General features: G+C 50.0%; 1 protein-coding gene and 1 long non-coding RNA gene across 3 annotated transcripts; one reads left to right on the top strand and one right to left on the bottom strand.

Annotated features, from left to right (window-relative positions):
* The first annotated feature begins 180 nt into the window (after positions 1–180).
* On the top strand, positions 181–18512 carry LOC130250759 (interferon-induced very large GTPase 1-like). Its single transcript, XM_056486788.1, has 2 exons — positions 181–266; positions 11014–18512. The coding sequence occupies exon 2, from the start codon at positions 11016–11018 to the stop codon at positions 18321–18323; it is 7308 nt and encodes a 2435-aa protein (XP_056342763.1). The 5' UTR covers positions 181–266; positions 11014–11015; the 3' UTR covers positions 18324–18512.
* On the bottom strand, positions 9580–26958 carry LOC130250766 (uncharacterized). 2 transcript variants are annotated; one of them, XR_008840039.1, is made up of 5 exons: positions 26070–26958; positions 21018–21892; positions 18123–18218; positions 17226–17447; positions 9580–10360 (listed from the first exon to the last, which is right to left on the bottom strand). It is a non-coding gene; the product is annotated as an uncharacterized LOC130250766 (long non-coding RNA). The 2 variants fall into 2 exon arrangements; XR_008840038.1 differs by lacking the exon at positions 26070–26958 and having other exon boundaries at positions 21018–22698.
* Positions 26959–27234: the final 276 nt, after the last annotated feature.

Here is a 27234-nt window from a genome sequence, read left to right as displayed (position 1 = left end):
CAGTGGAGGAGAAGGGTTGGCCTCCAGTGCTCCCTGCAATGAATCTGCCGTGCTCATGGGTTGCCTTCTCCTGACTGGCTGCTCTTCTCCTTTAGGATTTTGGGCCTTCATGGTGCTCTTCCTCCTGAATTCTCGAGTGGTTCCCATCTTCTTCTCCACACCCTGCCGTGTGCCCTGCTGCTGTGCTGTGTCCCCTGAGCTGGGGCCCTCGGCTGCTGGTGTCTGCTGGAAGCCAAGGCTGGGAGAACAGGAGCATCTGCTGTGAGGTGGGTGAGGGGAATCAGAGTGCACAGCCCTTGCTCAGATTGCCCAAATCTGCAGGGATTCCCGAGGGAAAGCTGCCCTTGAATGCTCTGGAAGGGTTCAGGAGCCCTCAGATTTCTAGCTGAGTCCAAGCCCCTGGGATCGATAACTGTTTTGGTAAGAGTGTTGTGGCCTTGGTGGGATGGAGGCTGAATGTTCAGAAGGACTTTTTTGCAAGGAAGAAATGTCTCCTGTATCCAAGTGAAGTGAGACTCGGACAAAATTTTCAGGGTTGTGTGGCAGAGTGAAAACCCCCAAAGATTAAAAGGCAGTGTCTTGTGAAAGCACCAGATCTGTTAGGGTGATAATTGTGGAATGATGGAATAGCCTGAGTTGGAAGGGACACACCAGGGTCCTGGGAGAGGCAGGATGGAAAGCTTTACTGAGATCAAAAAACTCAGATTAACTGGCTGTCCTTGATCAACTCCATGGGTTAATGTGTGTCCTGGTTTGAAGGGCAGGGATCTCCTAAGGAAAAACAGGGCCTTCCTATGAAATGAAGACAATAAATCCCTCCCTCTGAATTAGTATAATTTTGAAATTAAGATGCTCTCAGGGAAAGACAGGGGGATAGGATTAACAGATCTTTACTAGTATATCTAACAAGACAAACAAAACAACAGCAACTATGGAATTAACAACAAACAGAATAATGACCGACTTCCCAACCTTCTCAGCCACAGACACTTTTCCCCTGTTGTGCAGTTACCGTCATCACTGGAAGGGAGTGCAGGCAGATTCCCAGTGAGCAGGGCAGGTGTGATGATCCCATGCAGCTGCAGGGTGCTGGGTTTTATGGCGGCGGTGTCCCAGATAGGAAGGGGATGCAGAAAAAACTTAGCTTACAAGCCTTTGGGGCAGCATCAGTCCTGGTGCTCCGACAGGATGCTTGGAGATAGCAAACTGCAGTGAGAGGGCATTCTAGCAGCGTTGCGGGGTCCAACAACAGAAGAGTCAGCTCCTGGCGTTGGCACACTAGTGGTAGCAGCAGCAACCTTCCTCCTCCGAGAGCCAAGAGTGAGGCTGCAACTGCCCCCTCCAGCCACTTTTCCTGCTTCTAAATTTTGCGGTGCTCCCCCCCTGCCCTCCCCCAGCTCTGTGTCAAGGATCTAGCCATCAGTGCTTCTTAGCATGTCAATGGGAAAACAATTCCACATGCAGAGAGGAAAGAAGAAACCAGCCCCAACATTATCCATCTCACATTTTTTTCCACTCCAACATGTTACACCAAATTTACCTTTAAATTATATACATACATGCAGTACCTTATTAATACACATATATACATGCAGGTACAAATACAGGCATAATGTCATGGGTAGTTCGCCCTAAAACAAGGTTTCCTTGGGGTATGCATTGGGTGTCTCCATCCGTTTTCATCACCCACCGCGTGCAACCTGGTTTCTGAGTGAAGACAACCCCACAGATGGAACTGTCTTTGCTGGAGGCAGAATTCACCCAAACAGTTTTTCCTAGCATACCTTTCACATGTACCACTGGAACCTTGTCTCCACCTGGTGTTCCCAAGGGCTCAGATTAGCCAGGGCCAGCTCAGTTAGTGGAACCTCAGGTGTTCATTAACCATGTGGTCTTTGGTAAATTCATCCCCCAGTTCTTGAAAGTCCCCCCACCAGATGCTTTTAAGGTGGTTTTAAGCAGACCATTGCACCGTTTGACTTTCCCAGCTGCTAGTGCGTGGTAGGGGATAGGATACACCCACTCAATGCCGTGTTCTCTAGCCCAGGTGCTTATAAGGCTATCCTTGAAATGAGTCATCTTGTCTGACTCAATTCTCTCAGGGATACCATGCCTCCAAACTTGCTTTTCAAGGCCCAGGATGGTGTTCTGAGCAGTGGCAGGAGGCACTGGGTAGGTCTCCAACAACCCAGTGGTGGCTTCCACCACGGTCGGCACGTAGCGCTTGCCTTGGCGGGTTTGAGTCACTGTGATATAGTCAATCTGCCAGGCCTCTCTGTACTTATATTTGGACCATCGCCCTCCATAGCACAGAGGCTTCACCCGCTTGGCTTGCTTGATGGCAGCAAACGTCTCACAGTCGTGGATAACCTGAAAAATACTGTCCATGGTCAGATGTTGGAGTCAGTGATTCAGGGGTCTCTCTGAATTCTTCGAACTAAGTTAGCTACATATGCAGAATCTGTGATCAAATTAAAAGGTTCTGAGAAAAGCTGAAATGCTCTAACAACAGTTGCCAGTTCCACAGCCTGATTTGAACCTTCCACTGTCTGAATATCAGACTTCCATTCCTTAGTTTTCTTCTTCTGCCGTGTGATTACTGATCTGTGTGTTCTCCCTGAACCATCAGTAAACACAGTGACAGCCCCAAGGGGCACTTCACTTAAAATGGGTTTTTCTTTAAAACTTAATTTTGCTTGCAACAGCTTATGACCTGGAAAATGAATAGAACAGACACCTGACAAATTTAACAATGCAATTTGAAAATCCTCTGATTTTTTGCAAAGCCCAATCAAAATACTCTTTCCTTAAAGACAAATAAATTATAGTGAAATCCCAACCTGAAATGGCTAACAACCTTTCCCTGGCTCTAATTACAATCTGAGCCAACATTTCCATGGTGGTAAATATTGACTTTGGGGATCTATAAGGCATTCTGTTATCACCAAGAGGTCACTTTTGGAAACATCCCACTGAAATGTAAGTCCATACAGTTGCATGTTTTTCCCCAGAATTGCAAGAAAAAACGGCAGTGATGGTACACATTGATGAGCTTGTCTCGATTGAAGGGCTTCAGTAACTTTCTCAAGGGCTTTTTGAGCTTCAAGTGTTAAAGATCTTGGAGAGGTAATATCACAGTTCCCTCTGAGCAAATCAAAAACTGGAACAAGTTAATTGTTGGTAATTCCCAAAGTGGCTCTGATGCAGTTAATTTTCCTAAAAGTTGCTGCAGGTCTTGCAAGGTATTGACTTTGGTTTGAAGCTGAATCTTCTGAGGTTTCATGGACTGTTGTCATTCTTCACCCAAGGTACTTCCATGGTGAAACTTCTTGAGTCTTCTAAGTAGAAGTTTCAAGTCCAGCTTCCTGAACTGCTGTGACAACACTGTCACTAACTTCTCTCACCTCCTTTTGAGTTGAAGCCAAAATAAGTAAATCGTCCATGTAATGTAGAATCATTGCTTGAGGGTGCTTCTGCCGAGCAGGAGCCAGAGCTCGAGCCACAAACCGTTGGCAGATGGTCGGTGAATTTTTCATTCCCTGTGGCAGAACAGTCCAGTGGTGCCTCTCAGAGGTTCCTGCCTGTTGATGCTTAGAACAGAAAAGACAAACCGTGGAGCATCTTCCGGATGAAGTGGAATATTGAAAAAATATCCTTTAAATCTATGATGACAGGAGGCCAGTCTCTTGGAATTGCTGAAAGAGAAGGCAGTCCCAGTTGCATAGGTCCCATGTCCTCCATCACTTCATTGATTTTCCTGAGATCCTTCAGCAGCCTCCAGGAATCAGATGCTTTCTTGCATATGACAAGCACTGGTGAATTCCAGGGACTGTTGGTCTCTTTAATGTGGCCTTTCTGCAGTTGTTTTTGGACCAGTTCTTTGAGGGCACTCAATTTCTCCTTTTTCAGAGGCCATTGACTCGCCCAGAGAGCATTGTTAGTTTTCCAGGACAACTACAGGGTGACAAGTGTCGTCATGGCCCCCTTCAAAAATCCACTTCCAGTCTCACTCCATACTAGGACAGCAGGTCTCTTCCCCACACCGTGAGAGGTTTCTGCACCACAAAGGGACAGATGGTTGCTGTTTTCCCTTCAAGTCCTGTGACTGTGACCGTGTATTCGCTTAAATGTCTACTTTATGTGTGAGTGCCCTAATATACTTCAATCCATCCAAAGGATTTAATTCAATTCCTGTACTCTGATTTCTCTCTGAAGAATTCAGAGAGACCCCTGACCCACTGACTCCAACAGTCAGATCCACCCCTCGGTCTCATGCCCACTTACAGGTGGCATCTCTGCCCTAATGACCTGAGGCATCGTGGACCCATCGAGCCAGGAACAATTCTCCCTTGTGTTCCCAATCTAAGTCTATCTTTGACACCTCTATCTGTGCAGCCTGATCTACCTGCTCGTTGGGCCGATGTTCTTCATTAGCCCGACTCTTGGGAACATGGGCATCCACATGATGGACTTTCACAGGTAGCTTTTCTACCCGAGTGACAATGTCTTTCCACTCATCAGCAGCCCAGCTTGGTTTTCCTCTATGTTGCCAGTTAACCTTTTTCCACCTTTCCAGCCAACTCCACAGAGCATTGGCTACCATCCAGGAATCAGTGTAAAGGTAGAGCTTAGGCCATTTCTCTCTCTCAGCAATGTCCAAGGCCAGCTGAACAGCTTTGAGTTCAGCAAGTTGATTTGATCCACCTTCTCCTTTGGTAGCTTGTGCAGCCTGTCGTGTGGGGCTCCATACGGCTGCTTTCCACTTCTGGTTCAACCCCACAATGCAGTAGGAGCCGTCGGTGAAAAGAGCATAACATGTTTCATCTGCTGGCAGTTGGTTGTATGGTGGGGCTTCTTCAGCCCAGGTCACTGGTTTCTGCTCCTCTTCCTCAGCAAGACCAAAAACTTCACCTTCTGACCAGTTTGTAATTATCTCCAAAATTCCAGGGCGATTCGGGTTGCCAATACGGGCGCGCTGCGTGATGAGGGCAATCCACTTGCTCCATGTGGCGTCGGTGGCGTGGTGGGTAGAGGGAACCTTTCCTTTGAACATCCACCCCAGCACTGGCAGTCGGGGTGCCAGGAGAAGCTGTGCTTCCGTGCCAATTACCTCTGAGGCAGCTTGAACTCCTTCATAGGCAGCCAAGATTTCCTTCTCTGTGAGAGTGTAATTGGCTTCAGATCCTTTGTAACTTCGGCTCCAGAATCCCAGGGGTCAGCCTTGGGTCTCACAAGGCACCTTCTGCCAAAGGCACCAGGACAGGCCATAGTACCCAGCTGCAGAGTAGAGCACATTCTTTACCTCTGGTCCCATCCTGACTGGGCCAAGGGCTACTTGCATGACCCATCTCCTGTTTGATCTGGGCGAAGTCTTGCTGCTGCTCAGTGCCCCAGTGGAAATCATTCTTCTTGCGGGTGACCAGGTAGAGAGGGCTCACAATCTGGCTGTACTCAGGGATGTGCATTCTCCAAAAGCATGTGGCATCTAGGAAAGCTGGTGTTTCCTTCTTGCTTGTTGGTGGTGACATTGCAGTGATCTTATTGATAACATCATTGGGATTCTGATGCTGTCCATCTTGCCACTTCACTCCGAGGTACTGGATCTCTCGAGCAGGTCCTTTGACTTTGCTCTTCTAAATGGTGAAGCAGCAGAATTTGGATGATCTTCTCTCCCTTCTCAAATACCTCCATTGCTGTGTTCCCCCACACAATGGTCATCGGTGTACTGCAAATGTTCTGGAGCTTCACCCTTTTTCAGTGCAGCCTGGATCAGTCCATGGCAGATGGTGGGGCTGTGTTTCCACACTTGGGGCAGTTGGTTCCAGGTGTACTGCACGCCCCTCCAGGTGAAAGCAAACCGAGACCTGCACTCTGCTGCCAGAGGAATGGAGAAAAATGCACTGGCAATGTCAATGGTGGCATACCACCTTGCTGCCTTGGACTCCAGCTCATACTGGAGTTCCAGCATGTCCGGCACAGCAGCGTTTAGCAGTGGAGTCACTTCATTCAATGCACGATAGTCCACAGTCAATCTCCATTCTCCATCAGATTTGCACACAGGCCAGATGGGGCTGTTGAAGGGTTAATGGGTTTTGCTGAACACTCCTTGGCTCTCCAGCTCACGGATCATCTTGTGGATGGGGATCACAGCATCTTGATTCATCCGGTACTGCCGGTGGTGCACTGTCGAGGTGGCAATTGGTACCTGTTGCTCTTCTACCTTCAGGAGTTCCACTGCAGATGGGTTTTCTGATAGTCCAGGCAAGGTGTTCAACTGCTTAATGACCTCTGCCTCTACAGCAGCTATTCCAAAGGCCCATCTGAGTCCCTTTGGGTCTTTGTAATAGCCATTCCAGAGGAAATCTATGCCCAAAATACACAGAGCCACTGGGCTGGTCACAATAGGATGTTTCTGCCACTCCTTCCCAGTCAGGCTCACCTCAGCTTCTAAAAGTCAATTGCTGTGATCCTCCCGCCACTCCAGCAATGGAAACAGGTTCTGACCCTAAATGTCCTGATGGTATTAGGGTACACTGTGCACCTGTATCTACTAATGCCCTGTATTTCTGGTCTCTGATGTGCCAGGCCATCGGATCCACACTGTCCAAGAGATCCTGTCAGGCCTTGCCTCTCCCTGGCTAGAGGCAGGGCCCCTCCAGCCCTGGTATCCTGGTTTGAAGGACAAGTGTCTGCTAATAAAGGCAGAAGCTTCCCTTTGAAATGGAGAATGTAAACCTCCTCCTCCCAAATTATTATAAATTTGAAATTAAGGGGCTCTCAGGCAAAGATATGTGAATTAGGAATAACAGTTCTTTACTAGAAAAACTAAAATAGAAGTACAGTATTACAAAGAACAATCCAAAACACTGACAGAGTCAGAATACAACCTGACACCTCATCAGTCAGTGTTGGTAGCAGTCTGATTAAATGGTGGCCACAGTCCTCCTGCAGTGGCAGATGTGGTTCAGCTGAAGCAGTGCTCCTGCAGAAGGGTGCAGTTTTCCTCTGAAGGTCCAGGGATGATGGGGAAAGATTCGGCTTTCCTCCAGAATCCAGGAAAAAGAAGATATCTTGGTGTCCAAAATCTCAGTTTTTATCTAGGTAGGAAAGGCTTGGCTCCTCCCCCTGGCTGGAGCATCCCAATGGGATGATGTAATTTTATCTGTTATACAGTAGGACTTCATGGCCCAACAGTAGATAATATCTTCCTGGAGGGAGATGGGTTGAGGAAAGAATAAAGATGACTGCCCCATCTGGTCTTAAAGATGGCCCATTAGCAGATAGTATGTGCCACCGAGATAAGGATCCCTGCCCCAACCAGCTTCAACAGATGGTGAAAGAATACACATTTCTGGCCACATCCTGTACTGCAACCCTACATACCTGGTTATTATTTCCTTCCTGGGCATACATAGGTGTAACACCCTGTAACTCCCTCTTAGTTACTTACTTTGAGGGAGCTAGTGTGCTACATTAGAAAAATGAAGGAATTTAAAAGAGGCTTTTTGTCTTTCTTAGGGATCTTGTTTATTGCATGATGACTCCAGCGGACAAAGAGGGTTAGGGTCTCAGCTAACAGACTTTTTTAGGGAAAAGGTTAGGGAGGGGACTTGGAAAGAAGCTAATAGGATGTGGACACGGGGTTAGGGTAACAGGAGTGATTAGGGAGGAAAGAGGCCCTTATGACTTTCTTGCCAATGATATAGGACCCTAGAAAGAGCTATAGCATTCCTTCTACCCCTGGTTTTGTGTTACAACACATAGGGGAGGTTCCTTCCAGGGTATCCAACAGGTCATCCTCCCTTCTGTAATACCTGGCAGCTTGGTCATGGGTGTTGAAACCACCTTCACTTTAGTGGAGCTCCCTCGGTTAGCATTTCTTTCCCTGAGTTGACACAGCCATGCTGCCTGGACAGAAGTGGGTTTCCCATCTGATTTTTCCGTGGTTACAGAGAAAAAAACACAGATCAGCTCATGGGGTGTACCTTCTCTCCCTAGCTGGGGGACGCTGGCCTCTGTCTTTAGGGCCTGTGACTTGCACAGGTGCCGTATGGGAACTGTTCCTCGTCACCTCCTCCCTCATCTCCTCTGGGAGGTTCTTAATTACAGCAGACACATGAGCCTAAATCGGGCCATTGATCATACTCTCCTAGTTCCTAAGCTTGTTGGTGACAGAACCCACTGTCTCTTGGTTGTTACCAGCATTAATTGTTGCAATGAAGGCGGTATATTGAGATGGCCTCAGGTTTGCCATATTCCACAACATCTGCCCTGTGCACCTGACCTTGTTGGGGTCATCGTCATGCTATCCATCCTTCCCAAAGAGTACCTGCAATACTGCCACTTCTCCCAGCTGTTGGATCCCTTCCTCAAAGGTCTTCCAGCACATTCTATGATGGTACTCCGGCATTGTTGCCGTACGAAGGGTTACGGAGCGGCAAGAGAATACAGCAACAAGGCACTCTCTTACTTGGTGCAAGAAAGAGCAATTTATTGAAGGAAGCCATGGCTTAAATAAGATAGTTCATGAAAAACAAAATACAGACAGCTCATTGGTCAGAGAAAGAGACACCTCTTCTCCCTTGCTTTCCCATGGATCTAGAAGGTGTTTATCTCTGTTACGATTCTTTGTCTTGTGTTTACAGTAAAGAAAAGTCTCTAGCCGGGGAAAAATCCTGGCTGGAGCTGAGAAAGTTTCACGGCCTGAGAAAAAGACTCAGAACTTGAGAAAAAGGCCTGGCAGATTTTGCCTGGGCCTTCAGTGGTGTCCACACGGCATTCTCTCTGTGGACAAACCTCTTTCTTACACTCATTAAAAGCTGCCCCCAGAGAGAAAAGGGCCCTGGTTCCCCTATGAATGCCTGGTCCACACCTGAGTCCTAGGTCAAGGGTCCCAAATTCCTTGTCTCAGTATCATCCAGTTGCACTCCTGTACCCATAAGGTCCCAGACCTGAAATAACCAGGTTGTATAAGCTTCACACCCCTGTCACACAACGTCTTTTTGCAGATTACAGAGACTTTCGTACCAGAGGGACTCAGTGACGATCTCAACCTCTGGCTCCCCTGCTGGTTGTGAGGACACTCCTTTCTTATCCTTATTAACTAGGTGCTTTGTTTTCATCTTAGACTTTCTAGTTTCCACAGGGGCAACTGCTTCTGGCTGTGACTGCCCTTGCGGTTGAGCTGGAACAGCTGGACAGATTAAATGTTTGTGGGTTTCACTGCTGCACCATCAGACTCTCCCTCTTTAGGGTAGAGGGAGGGTTTCTCAAGAGCTGGGGAGATTTTACAGTATCTGGCCCATCTCATGCTTCTCCCTCAGTAGCACCTCTACCCAATCTGGGTGGTTCATTTCTGAGGTGAACTGTGGGGCAGCACTCCTATTTCCTGGGGTAGGCATCGGAGTGGTTATCCAAGCCAATATCCCCTTATCTCTGTATGTTAAATAGAACAGGTTTAACAGGCATATCAGCTGCACCAGCCACTGTATGATATCATTAGCATTTAGAGAGGATTTTGACCCTTCAAAAACTGGTGGGGTGGACCTAAAAACTGAGTGAAGGGTTGGGAGAAAATTTCTGCTGCTGTCACTTCCTCACAGAAAGTACCATTATTGAAGTAACCTCAAAAAAATACAGTTAGTGTGTGATAGCTCTGAATCCATGAACCCGCCTTCCAGAGGAAGCAAAAAATTCATTAATTCCTCACCTTATCAACCCCCAAAATGAACTGGATAACAGCCACAGTAGCCTTAGTTATAGGACCCATGTTTAGACAAGGGCCTGCAAATGGAAGAGATATAGCTGTGACCAGGTGCAACTCAAACCAGGGTAAGCTAGCCACATGGTGCCACCTAACACAAAAACTTAGGTCGCTTAAGAACTGTTACTCCTTTTTCACTCATTCCCTTCAATGCCCTCAGGCCCCATGTATGTCCCGGTTTAAAAGGCAGGAGTCCCCTAAGGAAAAACAGGGCCTTCCCTTGAAATGGAGACAATACATTCCTCCCTCTGAATTAGTATAATTTTGAAATTAAGATGCTCTCAGGGAAAGACAGGGGGATAGGATTAACAAATCTTTACTAGCATATCTAACAAGACAAACAAAACAACAGCAACTATGGAATTAATGAGAAACAGAATAATGACCGAGTTCCCAACCTTCTCAGCCACAGACACTTTTCCCCTGTTGTGCAGTTACCATCATCACTGGCAGAGAGTGCAGGCAGATTCCTGTGGACAGGGCAGGTGTGACAATCCCATGCAGCTGCAGGGTGCTGGGGTGAATGGCAATGGTGTCCCAGATGGGAAGGGGATGGAGAAGAAATCTTGCTCATAAGCCATTGCAGCAGCATCAGTCCTAGAGTTCCAACAATAGATAGCAAACTGCAGTGAGAGGGCATCCTAGCAGGGTTGTGGGGTCCAACAACAGAAGAGGAAGCTCCTGGCCTTGGGGTGGCAGTGGTGGCAGCAGCAGCACCTTTGTAGAGCCATATCCCAGGGGCTCTCTGAAACTAGGCCCTGACTAGCCTGACGTCTGCTCCCCTCAAGGAAATGGTTGAAGGTTTGCAGGAACTTTTCCTCCTATAAGCAGAGATTTAAAGCCCAGGTGTTCCACAGAGGCTGAGGCTGAGATGGCCACCAATGGTCACTTGCCTAACAAGACCCTCTCTGCTAACAAGCAGTAGGTGACAAAAGGCATCTCTCAAACCCATCAGTGTCTCTCTGTGTCTGTGTGTCTCTCTGTATGTCTGTCTGTGTGTTTGTGTGTATGTCTGTGTGTCTGTGTTATCTCTGGGATACACACTCAGCTTCAGGGCTGATCCTGCACACAGGAAAGCAGCAGGCACATCCAGGCTGCTGGAAAGGACACCCTGGCTCTTGTGCCAGACCAGGCCGGGCTCCAGCAGCTGGGTGAGAACAACCCCAGGGCTGCAGCTGCTGCAGAGCCTCTGCCAGGAGGCCGGGGCCTCTGACAACACCTTAGGGAAAGTCTCATTGCTTCTTCCACAGCCATGGCCTCGCCAGAGGACACTCCAGAGGGAAATGCAAAGGCCCAGCTCCTGGCAGAGGCATTTCAGAAGGAAGGACTGGATGCTGGGTACTGGCTGCCCAAAGTGTCACAGATCCTGGGAGTCAAGTGCAAAGAAGCCCTGCAACATCTGGAATATGAAGACTACCTCAAGCTGGAGTGTGAGGTACGGCACCCCTGGGAGAAAAAGGCACTCCAGAAACTCCTGAACATAACAGATGACAAATCAGCCTCTAAAGAGCTGCAGAAGGAGCACTTGGAAATGACAAAGCAAAAGCAAGAAGTGGCCAAACAAGCCCTAAAAGATCTGACAGAAATGCTCAACTGTCGCAGCCACAGCCAGGATGCACTGAGGGAGAAAGCAGAGACTCTGTGGCAAGCCATGGAGATTCCCAAAGAGTTCTGGCCATCTCCAAAGAAACCCTTGGCAGAAATGCTGGAGAGCATCCATAAGCAGCTGGAGCAGCAGCAGGAGCTGTCAGCAGGCAGGAGGGAGAACATCCCTGACACCGAGGTGCTGAGGCGGGCGTCGGGGGGACTGGCCCTGCAGGGCATCTACACAACCAGCAGAGATGGAGATGTGCTGGCAACAAGAGAGCAGCTCCTCAGGGTTCCTGAGGGATTCCAGCTCGCTGGTGCAGAGCAAGGATCGCTGCTTGAGAAGAGAGAGTTCTCCTCCTCTGCAGCAGAATCCACTTTCACCAAGTCCATGGAGCAGCTGGGGTTCAGCCTGAGTGTTTCTGCCAAATTTGCATTCTGGAAGATTAAGGTGGGAGCGGGTGTAGATCACAGCAAGTCCTCACAGTCCCAGGACACCCACCAGTCCCACTCTGAGCAGAGCTACTTCTGCACCACCAAGTTCCAGTACATCCCCCTGGCCTCCTGCTACTTCCAAAGGCATCAGCTTCGCCTCTCGGATGCGGCTCTGCGGGAGCTGCAAGACATGGAGCAGATTTTGGGGGTCACTGGGAAAGAAGACAACCCCAGCTTTGTGAAGATGTGTGAGAGCTTCTTCAGCAGGTTTGGGTCCCACATAAACCAGGGTCCCCTCCACTTTGGGGGGATATTCTGGTGGAAGGCGTCCACAGAAGGATTCCGAGCTGAGCAGCGGGAAGAGGTGAAGCGACAAACGTCTGAAGCACTGAACTGCTTTGTTGGGGCCAGCTGGAGTGGCTTCGGGGCCAGTGTAGAAGGTACCGTGGATGTTTCTAAATGGAACTCAAAGGCTTCTGACCGGGGAAGAGCAGAAGAAAGTTCCTATACAGCCATTCAGCTCTACATGGTCAACACAGGGGGCCCAGCAGACACAACTTCTCTTCCTCAGTGGAAAACAGGGCTCGTGTCTGATAACACAACGTGGTGCGTTATCGACCGTGGCTTTGAGCTGATCCCAGTGTGGGATGTCATCCAGTACAATCACTGTGAGGATTTTAAGTCCATCAAGAAGATGAGCAGAGCCCTCAGGGATGCGTACAAAGCGCTGACGAATGAGAGCGTCGGCACCATTTTTGGAGAGGAAGTGGGCAGTGCATTGCAAGAGGCCAGAGATTTCATGGAGACTGTGAAGGCCTGGGACGTGACAGTGCATGAAAGGAAGTTGCTCAAGCTGATGGAACTCAAAGATGATCTGAATGCAAAAACCAGGAACCACAGTGTGTGGATCAATGTGTGCCTGTCACACAAAGCCCTGCAGGACTTCCTGATGAACACCGTGCGGAGCTGCCAGGAGTCACCTCCAGAAAACACCACCTCTGTCAAGGTAATGTTGAAAACCCTCCTGGATCCTCATATCTACTCTGTCAAGGACTTCCCTGAGGCTTCCTTCATTATGCAATGGATCTTCCAGAATGAGCAGCCATTTCACAGATCTCCCAAAATCTCTGAGCTTGAAGAACTCATCAAAACACTGCAGCAAATGAAGGAGCACATCTATGCCGTCACTTACGCACGAGGAAGCTCTGCTTCTGCTGTTCACGAAGCAAAGATAGAAGCCACCCTGACCACCAGCCTCACCATTTATTCCTTACTCCAGTCTCTCCAGGAACGCGCTGAGAAGGACATGGAACTCTTGGTGCTCTTGATTGTGACCAGCACAGGGTACCAGGTGGAAAGCTGCACTTTTCAGCACCTCCTTGGACACCCAGAAATTCAGTACATGGCCAAGGAAATCCAAGATGCACATGAGGAGTATGTGAACTTGAAGGAGCAAGATGCCGATAGAGCTGAGGCCTCCCTTCTGCTGACAGGTCTGACAGTGACAGCAGGAAGTCAAAAGCTGTCCCCAGAGCAGAAGAGGGAGCGTTTAGTTTTCATGGAAGATCACATGAAAGGCTTGTGGTCCACACGGATAAAGAATCTCCTCCTAAAGCACAGTGCAGGCACAGATTGGGAGAGGCTGGAACAGGACTTAAATTCTTTGATCAGTGGGTGCTTGGATGACAAATGGGATGAACAGAGGATGCAAAATATACTCAGAGATCTGGATGATATTTTTACAACCCATGAGCCACCCAGTCAGCCTCAATCCAAGTCAGACAGCAGCCAATCTAATGCAAATGAAGCCATTGCGGACCAGGAGTTCCTCCAATTGCTCAAGCGCCTTGGACTCGAAAATCACTATCCAAGAAATATGGGGATGGGAGATTTTCGCACCATTTGCAAGATGTCTCTGCAGGACAGCCAGCCCAGCAAGGACAAGGAACTGCCATTCTACTTCTTGCAAAAGCTGTTAAGTGTGGATTACCAGGTGAGGTACTTGACTTGCTTGGAAGAGAACAACCCAGGCCTTGCACCCATGCCAGAAAACCGAGAGCAAAAGGACCAACAATCAAACTCCTTTGAAAACTTCCTTGATAATCTGATGGGAGCAGCCTCTGAACATGCAAGCAGGGATGGCCATGTACACCCCATGGACCTGCAGATGGCCATTTTCCATTGTGCTGATGACTTCCTGAGACAGACCCTTGCAACCAAGCTGGCCTTCTGCCAACTGGCACTGCCTCTGCTGCTGCCCAACCCCTGCACTTCACACATCGAGTTCCCGCTCTACGCCCTCAGCCAAATCCAAAGGAGCTGGAAAGAGACACAGAAGTCAGGAAAGCAGGCCCAAACAAAGAGTTACAACAACAAACTCATCTTCCAGGCACAGACTCTCATCGTGTCCTTCATCCGCATTGGCAGCTCGGCCTCCTTTTCCAAGTCTCAGCTCCTGAACGCTCTGCTGAGCAAACGCAAACACGACACTTTCTTCCACCGCAACTGCAGAGGCAGCACCAGAGAGCGTTTGCTGATGGAAGGGGTGGTGGAGATCGCCTGGTACTGCCCCCGTGGAAGCCCTGATGACACATTTGAGTCCTGCGTGGCTTTCTGTAATCTGCATGGAGACGCCAGGGATCATGGAGCACAGCTGCAGTTCCTGCAGGACATATCTGCTGTCAATGTGGCTCTTGTGTCTGATTCGGAGCACATGGACAACAGGGGGAAAAAACTTCTGCAGGACCTGTGGCAGTCACAAAGGCCTTTGGTTTGTCTTCTTACGGAAAAAGAGAACATTGCAAGTGGACAATCCACCAAAAACATAACAATAGGGATGAAGAACAGAAACGAAGCAGAACTGATGGACCAGCTGACCAGTATGATCAGGGATCTCCTGGAAGGGTCTAATCCACGTTTCAGCCTGGACGCCTGCGCGGACAAAGCTCGCCAGCACGGATTCATGGTGGATGCAGATCAACCTGCGTGTGTGACAGCCAAAGCAAAGGCAAAGGAGCTGGTGGACCTTCTGAAGAAAGAGAAGCTGTCTGAGATCAAATCCAAGCTGCTGCCGCTTCAAGGAAAACTGTGGTACCAGTGGTGCAGAAAGGACAAAGAACTCACTCGATTGCAGGAGAAGAGGAACAAGAGCATTGAGCATCATCGCAGTCAAATTGAAAATGAGAAGAAAGCAATAAGACAAAAGCAACTTGAGCAAGCTTTCCCTCTCAACCTGCTAATGAAATCATTCCTTGGCTTTCTCCAGGCCCAGCCAGCAGCTACCAGGAAATACTTCCTGCAGTGGATGAAGGTCTTTATGGACGAGCTGTCCTGTGGTCGCCTTGAAGAACTGAGGAGAGACTATCACAAATTATGGACTGAAATCCTGTCAGTAAAGAAAACCAAGAAAAACCCCAAGGTGAAGGATCCATTAGTGAGTCGCCTGGATACCATCTCTGAAGAAATCAATGACTCATCCATCGGCCTGGAGCACCTCCTGAGGGAAATAGGGCAGATTTATGAAGCTCTGGAATTAATGAAGTCCAAGAAAGACAATTTTGCCAAACTGCCGGAAATTGCAGCAGAGCTGATGATTTCGGGCTATCCTGTGGAGCTGATGGATGGGGACGCTTCTTACCTGCCCTTACGCTGGGTGGGAGCAATCTTTGACAGCTTAATTGAGAGGCTGGGGGACAAACGAGTGTTTGTGCTCTCTGTACTAGGCCTCCAGAGCACAGGCAAGTCCACCCTGCTGAATGCCATGTTCGGTCTGCAGTTCAACGTCAGCGCGGGGAGATGCACCCGCGGAGCCTTCATGCAGCTCATCCCACTGGGCGAGGAGCTGCAGCAGGACTTGGGCTTTGATTTTGTGCTGGTGATTGACACAGAGGGACTTCGTGCCATTGAGATGGCAAATAAACAGTCCCTGAACCATGACAACGAGCTGGCCACCTTTGTCATTGGTGTCGGCAATTTGACTGTGATCAATATCTTTGGAGAAAATCCATCAGAAATGCAAGATGTTCTCCAGATCGCTGTGCAGGCTTTCCTGAGGATGAAGAAAGTCAATCTTTCCCCAAGCTGCCTCTTTGTGCACCAAAATGTGGGAGAAGCAACTGCCAAGGAGCAGAACATGGAAGGACAAAGGCGTTTGCAGGAAAAGCTGGATGAAATGACCGTGTTAGCTGCCCAGCAGGAATGCTGTGATGTCTCCTCCTTCAGCGATGTCATTGGCTTTGATGTGAACACCCACATTCACTACTTTGCTCACCTGTGGGAAGGAAACCCCCCAATGGCAGCACCCAACCCCACCTACAGCCAGAACGCTAAGCAACTCAAGAGCAAAATCCTCCAGGCTGCCATGCAGCAGTCACAGCGCAGCATTTTGAAGCTCTCGAGCCTGAAAGATCGTATTGGTGACCTCTGGAATGCTTTGCTGAATGAAAACTTTGTTTTCAGCTTCAAGAATTCCCTGGAGATTGCTGCGTACAGGAAACTGGAAAGTGCCTTTAGTCAGTGGACCTGGAAGCTGAGAAGTCAAGTCTTAGATGTCCAGATGAGACTGAACAACAAAATTCAGAATGGGGACTTGCAGAATGTCACCAGAGAACACCTTGAAGGGCTGGTGCAAGAGACAAGTGATGCCATTGGGATAGAAGTGGAAAAGTATTTCAGGGAAGAAAAAGACCATGAGACACTAGTCCAGTGGAAATCAAGCACAGAGCTGAAGTTGAAAGAACTAAAAGAGACTCTTCTTCATGAAATAAAAAAGAAATGTGAGAATCTTATTGAGCTACAGAAGGAACAGAATAAACTGGATGCAAGGAAGCAGGAATATGAAGGTGAGCTTCTGAGAAGGAGTAGGGAGCTGGCTGTGACTCTGAAAGGGAAAAGCCTCAGTGAGAAAGAACTGAAGGATAACTTCACTCTTGTCTGGAACACCTGGATTGCTGAAGTCTCCCGTGCTGCTCGTCCACTGGAACGGGTGGATATCGATGCAGAAATCGAAGATGTCCTCCTAGAGCACTTTAAGGAGCCGAATATCTCTGAAAAGATCACGTCATTTTCCAAAGGCAGAATATTTTCTTTTGATTCAGAGAAACATATCATGAAGAAAAAGTATTTTCGCATCATCCCAGATCTAAGGTACATTACCAATGCTGATGTGAAAACATTTCAGTGCATAACGGATGACATCATAGCGCGTGTGAGGGCAAACATTGACAAGAAGGAACAGGAGAAACGGGATTACAGTCGAAATTTTATTCATGAAATACTCAATGAAGTACAGAAAGGTGTGAACTCTGTCCCCAGCAATGCAAAATGTACTTTTAACAGAGAGTACAGGATGGATTTGTCCCTCTATCTGTGCAAAATGGCAGCAGAAAGATTTAAAGCCATGCACAAAGCATTCCAAAAGGCAAATGACCCAGCTGTGTACCTGAGCAGCAAGAGAGAAGATTTCTTCCAATGTTTCCAGATTTCCTGCCAAGGAGCCACTTCAATCACAACTTTTGCTGTTTTCCTTTGTGACAAGATTGAACCAGCTCTTCGCAAGGCAGTCTTTGAGAGGACGGCTAAAGACATTGCTGAGGACATGCAGGGCAAATTCCCAGACTTCAGGGGCAACAGAGCCAATCTGGAAGTCTGCATCCTGAGATACCTGGCAGAACAAGAAAATTTTGAGTATTTCAAGCAGTACCTTACATCTCCAAAACAGTTTTTTCAGAGTTACATTGAGAGACGAGTGGAGAGTCATTGTTTAGATGAGAGCAGGAGGCTGCAGAAGTTTTTAGACTCCTCCCTTAATCTTCTCTACAGAAACATCCTGTCAGCTGTTTCTTTTTCATCCCAAATTGTCAAAGACAGAAAAGACAGACAAGACAAAATCTCTCTTTGGCTGGATGAATTTTGCAGGGAGCTGGCAGAGGTGATCAACCTGCCCAGAAGTGAGCTGAAGGGCATCGAGCACCAGGAGGTTACAGACATTGAGTTCCTGAGCAGTGCCATGGCAGAATCTCTGTTTGACCTGAGGGACAGGCTCATGAAAGAACTAGCTGATGCTAATATGAGCTCATTTTCTAGACAGCCCCATACCATTCTGGCAGAGCATTTTTCGGGGTGCTGGGAGCAGTGTCCCTTTTGTGGGGCTGTCTGCTCAAACACCATGTTGAATCATGATGGAGACCATCAGCTGGTCTTCCATCGCCCACAGGCTTTGACGGGATTCAAATGGGAAGGGACAGACCATCTGGTCATTGATATTTGTTCCAACCTTGTTGCAAGTAATTGCCGATTCAGATTTCATGGTGGCCCATGGTTCCCTTACAAAACATACCGTGATGCAGGACCTCCTGTTTCCACTTGGAACATTCTTCCTGATTCATCCATGCAGGCGTACTGGAAATGGTTTGTGTCTCGTTTCAGGACACACCTGGAAGATTTGTTCAATAAGAAATTTCAGGGCAAAGGAGAAATCCCTGAGGCGTGGCAGAGAATTACCAAGCAGGAAGCACTCTCTGAGCTGGAGCGGCGTTAGGTCACATCCATGGGAAGGAAGAAACGTGGTGGCTTTGCAGTTTAGGAGAATTTTGAATTAGGGTCTACACAAAATTCGGTTGCAATGATGACGTTCTCAAGCCCAATGAAGACAGTGGTATCCAATTGTTCTATGATTTGGTGAAATAATTAGCAAGCTCTTCTAATAAAGGAGTTGATTTGGACCACACTGCTCTGTGTCTCCTTGGTGTTCAGGGGAGTTACACCTGGGGCTGCTGACTCGAGCTCTGCGTGTGCTGCAGACAGGCAGGGGACAGGGGAGTGGCACTGGGGGAGGGGTGTAGCAGCAGAGGCTCTGCTCCAGGAGTGGCTTCACTGTCTGCAGGGACAGCAGAGAGGGCAGGAAGCCCTCCACAACATCCAGGGAAGCCAGAGTAAGTGGCAGGGCCAAGGGAGGCAGTACTGGGAACCAAGCCTGGCCTGTCACACACAAGGAGGGCTGAGAAAGTTGATCCCAGTGAGGTTCCGTACACTGAAGCATCTCAGCTGGGAACCTGCAGGACAAAAGAGGAACAAACCCAAACTCTGCCAAGCACAGCCCTGGCCAAGCAGCCCCGTAGCCAGTGAGAGGAGCCAGAGCTGGGCCATGTGACTGTGTGCTGCAAGGGCTGAGTGCCAGGGAAGGGGGAACACCTGGGCTGAAAGAGGATTTAGAAGGGCTCCCCCAGCCAGACTGGGAGTGGAGGAGCCCCTGGCCATGGTGTCAACTCTTGGCTGCAGAGAGATTACTGTGCTTCTACTGGAGTGTAGGGTCCCAGTTATGAGTTTGGGCTTATCAGAAAACCTTTTCCTGTTACCATCATAAAGTTTTTGGAGAAAAGAATAATGGATAGATACGGGATAAGTGTGCTGGTTTTCACTGAAGCCAACACAAGAATATTATTTTTCTGAGAGAAGCTGTTGATAAATCCTGGAAAGACCTTGTAACCCTAAACCTTGTTGCCGAGGTCCAGGGGGTCCAGTGCTGATCTGCCCGGGGTGCTGCAACCTTCCTGGAGGGCGTCCAGCGGGGGACAGCTGGCAAGGCTGAGATCTTTCGGGCCAGCTCCCAGTCCCCCTCCCGAGTGACCTCCCTCCGCGTCTGCGCCCAGTGGAGCTTGCACTCGGAGTCACAATCCGAAGTTATCGCTCTTGTTGGCCTCAGCACAGGATTTAGGGCGCCGGATCGCTGCGCGGGGTGTGTTCCAGCGCACCGGAGCTGCCTGGAGCGGAGCGGCAGGGACCGGGGGTGCTGTGGGGGCACAGTCCGGCCGCGCTGCGGCCGCAGGTCTCGGCACTGGGGGAGCTCTGGGTGCCGCTGCTGAAAGGCTTGGCACCGCTGCTGCTCGGCTGCCTGGGGTCACAGATCATACGGTGACACGGACACGGCTGCTGTCACCTCCAGACCTTTAACTGCCATCCCCACCAGTGCTTTACTTGCAAATTCTACATCCTTTATTCACACGCCTCTCTATCATGCAACTCTGACTCCTTCTCTTAGAGGCAGCTTCACACAGTAAGGATTCCTTCTCTTACAGCACCTCCACACAGCACTGACTCCTTCTTTCCACTCTGCATCACTGGCTCACCCCAAGCTGTCCCTTTCCCAGCTGCCCAACCCTGACAGTCCCCCACACATCATCCTCTCACCATATCTGCCCCTTGCACAGCTACATGTCCCTCCCCTCCTCACAGCACAGCCAGCACACTCCTTCTCTTACTCCAGCAACTCTCGCTCTCATGCTCCAACCCCAACTGTAAGTACCTGCACCTGCTGGGCACCTAGCCCACGCTTTTCTAGCCCCCACACTGACCGGGCACACCCAGGTGTTTGCACTCCTTGGCAATCAGCACAGCTGCAAGCCATCGGGAAGGATTCCCTCCTGCACCATCCTTTCAGGCCAGCTCTCCACACGAGGGCCGGGCGCGATGGATTGCGCGGGCGGAGGAGCAGCAGGGGGTGGCGATATTGAAAAGAGAGCCCAGGGAAACTGGGAACCGGGGGACACCGAATGGTGAGTCCGGACACATCGGCTGTGCCGCCTTGTGCAGCAACAGCCGCAGCTGGAACTGGCTACAGGGGTGCAGCTTTGAAGATCAGGGCCAGATCCAGGGCGCTTTGGCCAGAACCGCTGTGGCAGAGGGACAGAGGAGGTCGGGAGAAGTCAGGGCATCCAGAGCCGCCCTGTGCCAAAGGGCTGCGCCCGCCTGCCCATCTTCCCTCAGCCGGGAAAGCGGGCTTAGGAACACGGGGGGAAGGAGGGAAAGGGGTTTGTAACTGGGGACCCGATCCCCAAACAGTGCCCCATTTTTCTACTAATTTAACAGTAATGTCAAACAAAGCAATAAACTTAAAAACAGAATAATCCCCTGGAGCTTGGAAAGAATAAAGTTTTCCAGTCGGTCCCAGAAAGAATTTTATCGAACAGAATCCCCGGTGGAATCAGGAAAATGCTTAAAAATCCAATGAATAAACACCTTAAGATTCCCCCTTCAAAGACTGCTCCCAGAAAACTTAAAATCTCCCCGAAAAAGGGCTCCCAGCACTTCATAATAAAGATCCCTCTCAGGACGAGTAAACCTACGCTTCCCATCCTGCCGATCCCATTCGCTTACCGAGCACAAAAAGCGAAAAGAAAAGCACAAGACCTGAACAGAATTCAGTGCGCAGAAAACCCCAAATTAAACAACTTACAATCTTTCTTCAGGCAGGGTGGGGCCCGCAGGCTCAGAGGAAATCTGCTGGCAGGTGCTCAGCCCCATCGGCCGCTCCTCAGAGCTCCTCTTCTGCTCTCCCACGGCAGCCGAGGCTCCCGGGCTCTCCTCACATCGCCTCTGCTAAAACGCACAGGGCTCTCCTGGCACAAGCAGCGTCCCAAAGGCGGCTGAGTCCTGCAGCCACTGCAGCAGACGCTTCTCCAGGGACTCCCTGGCTACAAGCCCGAGGCCTTCGGGGGCCACTTGCCGCCCTCCGGGGCTCCGCTGCTCTTCTTCCCGGGCTGCCGCCACCTTCCTGGAGAGGCGTCCAGCAGGGGATGTCCCAAGGGGCACAGGCACGTCCCTTAGCGGCGAGTGACTTCAGCTCTAGGCATTTCTCGCTCTCCTGTGAAGTCACGGTTCGGGCGGCGCAGGGATAAAGGACAGGAGCCTCCGACAGGGTTCCACAGAAAACAAAGCCTTTATTATAAGAGGCAACTTTGTGAAAGGTGAACACCTCCCCCGGGCTGCGCAGAAACAGGGATTTATATGGGATAGGCAGGGGGAGGGGTAGAGCAACAGGGCAAATAATCTGAGAGCTCAGGAACCAGAACAAGGGAAAGAGACCAACCGGGTACAGGCTATTTTCATGAAGAAACAGAGCACGGTGGGGGGGACTTTCTTCTCACCGCAACCTCCTGGGAGACTCGGTGGGAGGTAAGTCTCTGGAGATGATTTTAACTCATTTTGGCCCTCAGGCCTTGCTCCTCCAGGGAGTGCATGGAATTCCCGTGCTGAGGGATTATTGCCCTCGTCATTTGTGACTTCTGAGCCATGCTGTGAACATCTGTAAGACAAACTTACTCTTTTTGTCTGTGTAGAAAATAGGAAAAATTAACCACACTTTCTAAAGCAACCCAGAAGTCCTGTCTCTCTGCCTCATACAGAAAAAAGAAAAAATCCCCATAGGTAGATCCTGGGAGCAATAAGCTAACACTCAAAAGATGTGACATGGGAGAAATAATTCCACAGGTAAAAAGCCTCATCCAAATTAAACTCTGGTGTCTGTCTCGTCTTACCTGAAAAGGTCCCTTGCAATTAAAATGACAGAGAACAAGTTTAATCATTTTAATCTAAAAGAAACAGGGAATTGTCACAGCACAAGTAGGCTTGTTGCTAGGCAATTAATTCAGCCATAGATAAGAAATGCAATTTGATTAGCCTGCATCAATAAACAGGCCTCTGAGTATACAATGCTAAGATATAATCAAACCCAAACAGAGATTTCACCCAACTGCTTGCATCCTAAGCTGCACACACCTCACTGGTCAGAGAGCTGAGCAGCCTGAACTCCAAACCAATCATCTCTCATGAGCCGGGAAATTTCAACCCTTTATTTAAGAAGGGTTCAGAAAAATAAAATGGCTTTTGTCACATGGATCACAGAGGGTCCTCTCTTGGTCTACAACCATGACCCCAGTTAAAGCCACAGGAGCCCAGGTGTGCCCAGGTGGGCAAGAGGCCAGTGGCCCCTGGGCTGTGCCAGCTCTGGGGTGGCAGCAGGGCCAGGGCAGTGCCTGTCCCCTCTGCTGGCACTGCTGGGACACCTCCAGTGCTGGGGGCAGCTCTGGGCCCCTCCTGACAGGAGAGCCCTGGAGGGGCTGCAGCGAGTCCAGGGAAGGGAACGGAGCTGGGGAAGGGCTGGAGCCCCAGGAGAGGCTGAGGGAGCTGGGAAAGGGGCTCAGCCTGGAGAAAAGGAGCCTCAGGGGGACCTTGTGGCTCTGCACAACTCCCTGCCAGGAGGGGACAGCCAGGGGGGGTCGGGCTGTGCTGCCAGGGAACAGGGACAGGAGAAGGGGAAATGGGCTCAGGCTGGGCCAGGGCAGGCTCAGGTTGGACAGCAGCAGCAATTTCTCCATGGAAAGGGTGCTCAGGCCTTGGCAGGGGCTGCCCAGGGAGCTTTGGAGTGCCCATCCCTGGGGGTGTCCAGGGAAGGGCTGGATGTGGCACTCAGTGCTCTGGGCTTGGGACAAGGAGAGTCTCAAGCACAGCTTGGAGTGGATGGGCTGGGATGTCCAAACACCAGTGCTTGTTTGGAGGCCGTGGACCAGGATTTGTGTGTCCACATCCCAAAGGAGGAGCAATCCTGGCACCCTGCTCTGGTCGAGTGTTGAATGTCATCTGCCTAACCCCAGTGCTCTCTGTTACGGTCAGGTGTGGGATGTCCCCTGCCAAGAAAGCTGCAGCCAGGCACTGGTATTCATGCACTACTATATCTGAGTGGAAACTTGCAGTTGGATGCCAGAGGTCAAGCTCTTATCACCTGTTAGTCCCTTATTTAACTCCAAAAAATAGTTTCACTTTCTGCTGCAGTAAATTGCCTGATTTCCCAGAATTACCCTTTTGTCTCTGGAATGGGTGAAGCCGCACCCACCGGAGAGCCAGGGCAGGATAAAGAGCCGGGGCTGTGCTGGACTTGTCCCATCGCAGGAGCTGCGGGACACGCACGGACAAGGTCGGGCCCTGGGGATGAGCTGTGGGCTGGGAGCCGGGATCTTGTTGCTCTCCTGCCTCCTGTTGATTATTTGATTAATTGATTATTTGTTTTGTTTTCTCTCTCTCTTTTTTTTTTTTTGTGCTCTTTTTTCCCTGCTTTTCTTTTCTGACCTAATTTCTGTCTCTGTTTTCCGGGATAATTCTACCAACTCGGACGAGTCCTGAAGACTTCTCAACAGCACCATGAAGGAGTGCTCTGGCCGATGATCGTGAGTCACGGGGTGCTGTAAGAGTCGGTCCCAAATTTTCTCTGATCTGTCTTACGAACATCATCAGAGACTAAGACCCTGGGGATCACGCCGCTTCCCTGAGTTCTGGCCTGGACAAGGTGGATGCTTGCCAAGGACTGTTTGTAGCTGTGCTTGGAGCTTGCCATGCTATGCTGCTCCTGTGAGCAGGGTACTGGCTGTAGTGCCCTGTTCCACCTGTTTCTTGGAGCAATGATCTCCACACACAATAGTCCATAAATCATCCCACCTTTTAGCCAGACTCGCTTTGGAAAAGGACTAAAAAAAAGTGACTTTCCTAAAGAGACTTTGAGATCTCTTTCTCCCCAACGGATTGAAGATGCGTCTCGTCAGACGACCATGAGGATGCATCCTGTCTGTTGGTAGCTATATCACATCCTTTCTCCCTCTCACCCTCTCTCTCTCCTCCTGTCTCTCTCTCTCTATCGCAAAACTGAATTATTACACACAATAAACTGCATTACTGCTTTCTGCTTCAAAAAACCTGAGTCTCTTGCTTTTTGTCTTTTGCACCCTGGGATCAAACGAACCATCACGACTCTCGCTCAGGTTGAGCAGATCGTGACAGCTGTGAACGTCTGTAAGACTAGCTTACCCTTTCTGCCTGTGTAGAAAATAAGAAAAATAAACCACACTTTCTAAGGCAACCCTGAAGTCCAGTATCTCTGCTTCATTCAGAAAAAAAGAAAAAATCCCTGCGAGAATATGTATGCTGGGAGCAATAAGCCCACTCTTAAAATATGTTACATGGGAGATATAATTTCACACATAAAAGGGCTTATTCAAATTAAACTCATGCTCTCTGTGTCATCTTATCTGCCAAGGGCCCTTGCAAGTAAAATGACAGAAAACAAGTTGCATCTTTTTATTCAAAAAGAAATTGGGAATTGTCACAGCACAAGCTGGCTTGTAGTGAGATGGGGAATGGAAGAGTAAGGAAAAGTTCATCAAAATTAGCTAACCAAGATAATGAGGATTGCCTGACATTTACTGTGCTTGCATAACAGGAGAAGAGGCAGAGCGCTTTGTGATAAACGGAGCCAGAACTTGAAAACAGGGTGAGGGGTGCAAGGCTACCAGGGATAAATGATAAATACAAAACCCTAAACCAGCGAGAACTAATCACAAGACCTGGAATGTGCCCAAAGGGCTATGTCACATGCTCTAGAGACAAAGTTGAAAAGTGCAATTGCAATGAAGGGTTTGGAAGCCGTGTCAGAGACCCCTGATGAGACCCGAATTGGAGAGGCGCAAGCACAAGAGGACTTCTGGTTCGTTTTAATACAAAGCGTGGATAGGTGGGATTAGAGGGGGCTAGGACATGAATATGTATGAGGCATATTGTGTAATCCTAGGCTTTTTGGGAATAAATAGAGCAGTAGTTTGAAGTTTCGGTGTGCATGCTTTGGGAGGAGCTAACCCCTATGCACCTCAGCACTGAATAAATGTATACCTATATTGGAACTCACATTTCTCACAGTTCCAGAGGCTTTTCTGCATATCACTAGCTAGTCAACTAATTCAGTCATAAATAAGAAATGCAATTTGATTAGCCTGGTTCAATAAACACACACCTGTGTCAACAATGATAAGATATATTCAAACCCAAACACAGATTTCACCCAATGATGTTCCATATAAAGGTACAGACACCACACTCTTCAGACAGCAGCCTTAACTCCAAACAACCATCTCTCATGAGCAGGGAAATTTCAACCCTCTATTTAAGAAGGGTTCAGAACAATAAAGAGGCTTTTGTCACATGGATCACAGAGGGTCCTGACTTGGTCTCCAACCATGACCCCAGTTAAAGCCATAGGAGCCCAGGTGTGCCCAGGTGGGCAAGAGGCCAGTGGCCCCTGGGCTGTGCCAGCTCTGGGGTGGCAGCAGGGCCAGGGCAGTACCTGTCCCCTGTGCTGGCACTGCTGGGACACCTCCAGTGCTGGGGGCAGCTCTGGGCCCCTCCTGACAGGAGAGCCCTGGAGGGGCTGCAGCGAGTCCAGGGAAGGGAACGGAGCTGGGGAAGGGGCTGGAGCCCCAGGAGAGGCTGAGGGAGCTGGGAAAGGGGCTCAGCCTGGAGAAAAGGAGCCTCAGGGGGACCTTGTGGCTCTGCACAACTCCCTGCCAGGAGGAGACAGCCAGGCGGGGTCGGGCTGTGCTGCCAGTGGCATTCAGTGCTTTGGGTTTCGGACAAGGAGAGGATCAGGCACAGCTTGTACTCTGTGTTCTGGGAGAGCTTTTCCAACCTCAGTGGTCCTGAGATTCTGTGCCTGAAACACTCCTGCAGCAGGGAATTCTCTGGGTGTAGGAAATATCCCTCTGGAGCCAGGCTAAGCTAACCTGGGCAGGGGGGGACCAAATCCATGCTCTGCAGCTGATGTGTCCCAGCCCTGCCTGGCAGGGGCTGAGGCTCCCCCTGAGGCCGGACAAATGCCACCTGTGTCTGCTCCAGCACTTGTGACTTGTCAGCCTGGAGCAGGGGGTGGCTGGTCCTGGCAGGCTGGAGGTCTCCATATCCAAACTCCAGTGCCTGTTTGGAGGTCATAGAGCAGGATTATTGTGTCCACATCCCAAGGGAAAAGCAATCCAGGAACCCTGCTCTGGTTGGGTGTTGAATGTCCTCTGCCAAACCCCAGAGCTCTGTTACTGTCAGGTGTGGGATGTTCCCTGCCAAGAAAGCTGCAGCCAGGCACTGCTATTTCTGAGTGGAAACTTGCAGTTGGATGCCAGAGGTCAAGTTCTGAACAACTGCTAGTCAATTAATATACACTAAAAAATAGTTTCACTTTCTGCTGCAGTAAATTGCCTGATTTCCCAGAATTAACCTTTTGTCTCTGAAATGGGTGAAGCCGCACCCACCGGAGAGCCAGGGCTGCATAAAGAGCCGGGGCTGTGCTGGACTTGTCCCATCGCAGGAGCTGCGGGACACGCACGGACAAGGTCGGGCCCTGGGGATGAGCTGTGGGCTGGGAGCCGGGAGCAGCAGCGAGCGGGATCTTGTTGCTCTCCTGCCTCCTGTTGCGTGTGTTTGCCACGGCTGCGGAGATGGGCGGGCAGGAGAAGAGGGCTCTGAGGGCAGCGGGCGGGCGGTGTCTGCTCCGAGCGGGGGCTGCAGGAAGCCGCCTTTGCTGGAGCCGCTTTGGGGCAGCTCGGGGGGAGCCGTGTGCGCTGCGGGGGCTGAGCTGGGAGGGGGCCGGGCTCAGAGCTGGGGCCGGATGGCTGCGCTCCCCGCATGGCAGGAGCCGTGGCACTGATGCCGGGGGGCTCCTGGCCCCCGAGCCGCTCCTTCGGGAGCAGGGCAGCTCCGTGGGGATGAGGGGCACGCACGGCACATCCTGCTCTGTCCCCAGCCCAGAGTCACTTCTTCCTTTTCCTCCCCACGCACGGAGGGTGGGATTCTCCTCTCTCACA

Source organism: Oenanthe melanoleuca, chromosome 3 (assembly GCF_029582105.1).
Source record: "Oenanthe melanoleuca isolate GR-GAL-2019-014 chromosome 3, OMel1.0, whole genome shotgun sequence".
In the NCBI taxonomy this organism is placed as follows: Eukaryota; Metazoa; Chordata; class Aves; order Passeriformes; family Muscicapidae; genus Oenanthe; species Oenanthe melanoleuca.
The sequence above is the reverse complement of the archived record's forward strand: the minus strand, read 5'-3'. Positions and strand labels throughout refer to the sequence as shown.

Excerpts from the sequence above, each read along its gene's own strand:
- LOC130250759 (XM_056486788.1), top strand. The coding sequence starts at position 11,016 with ATGGCCTCGCCAGAGGACACTCCAGAGGGAAATGCAAAGGCCCAGCTC.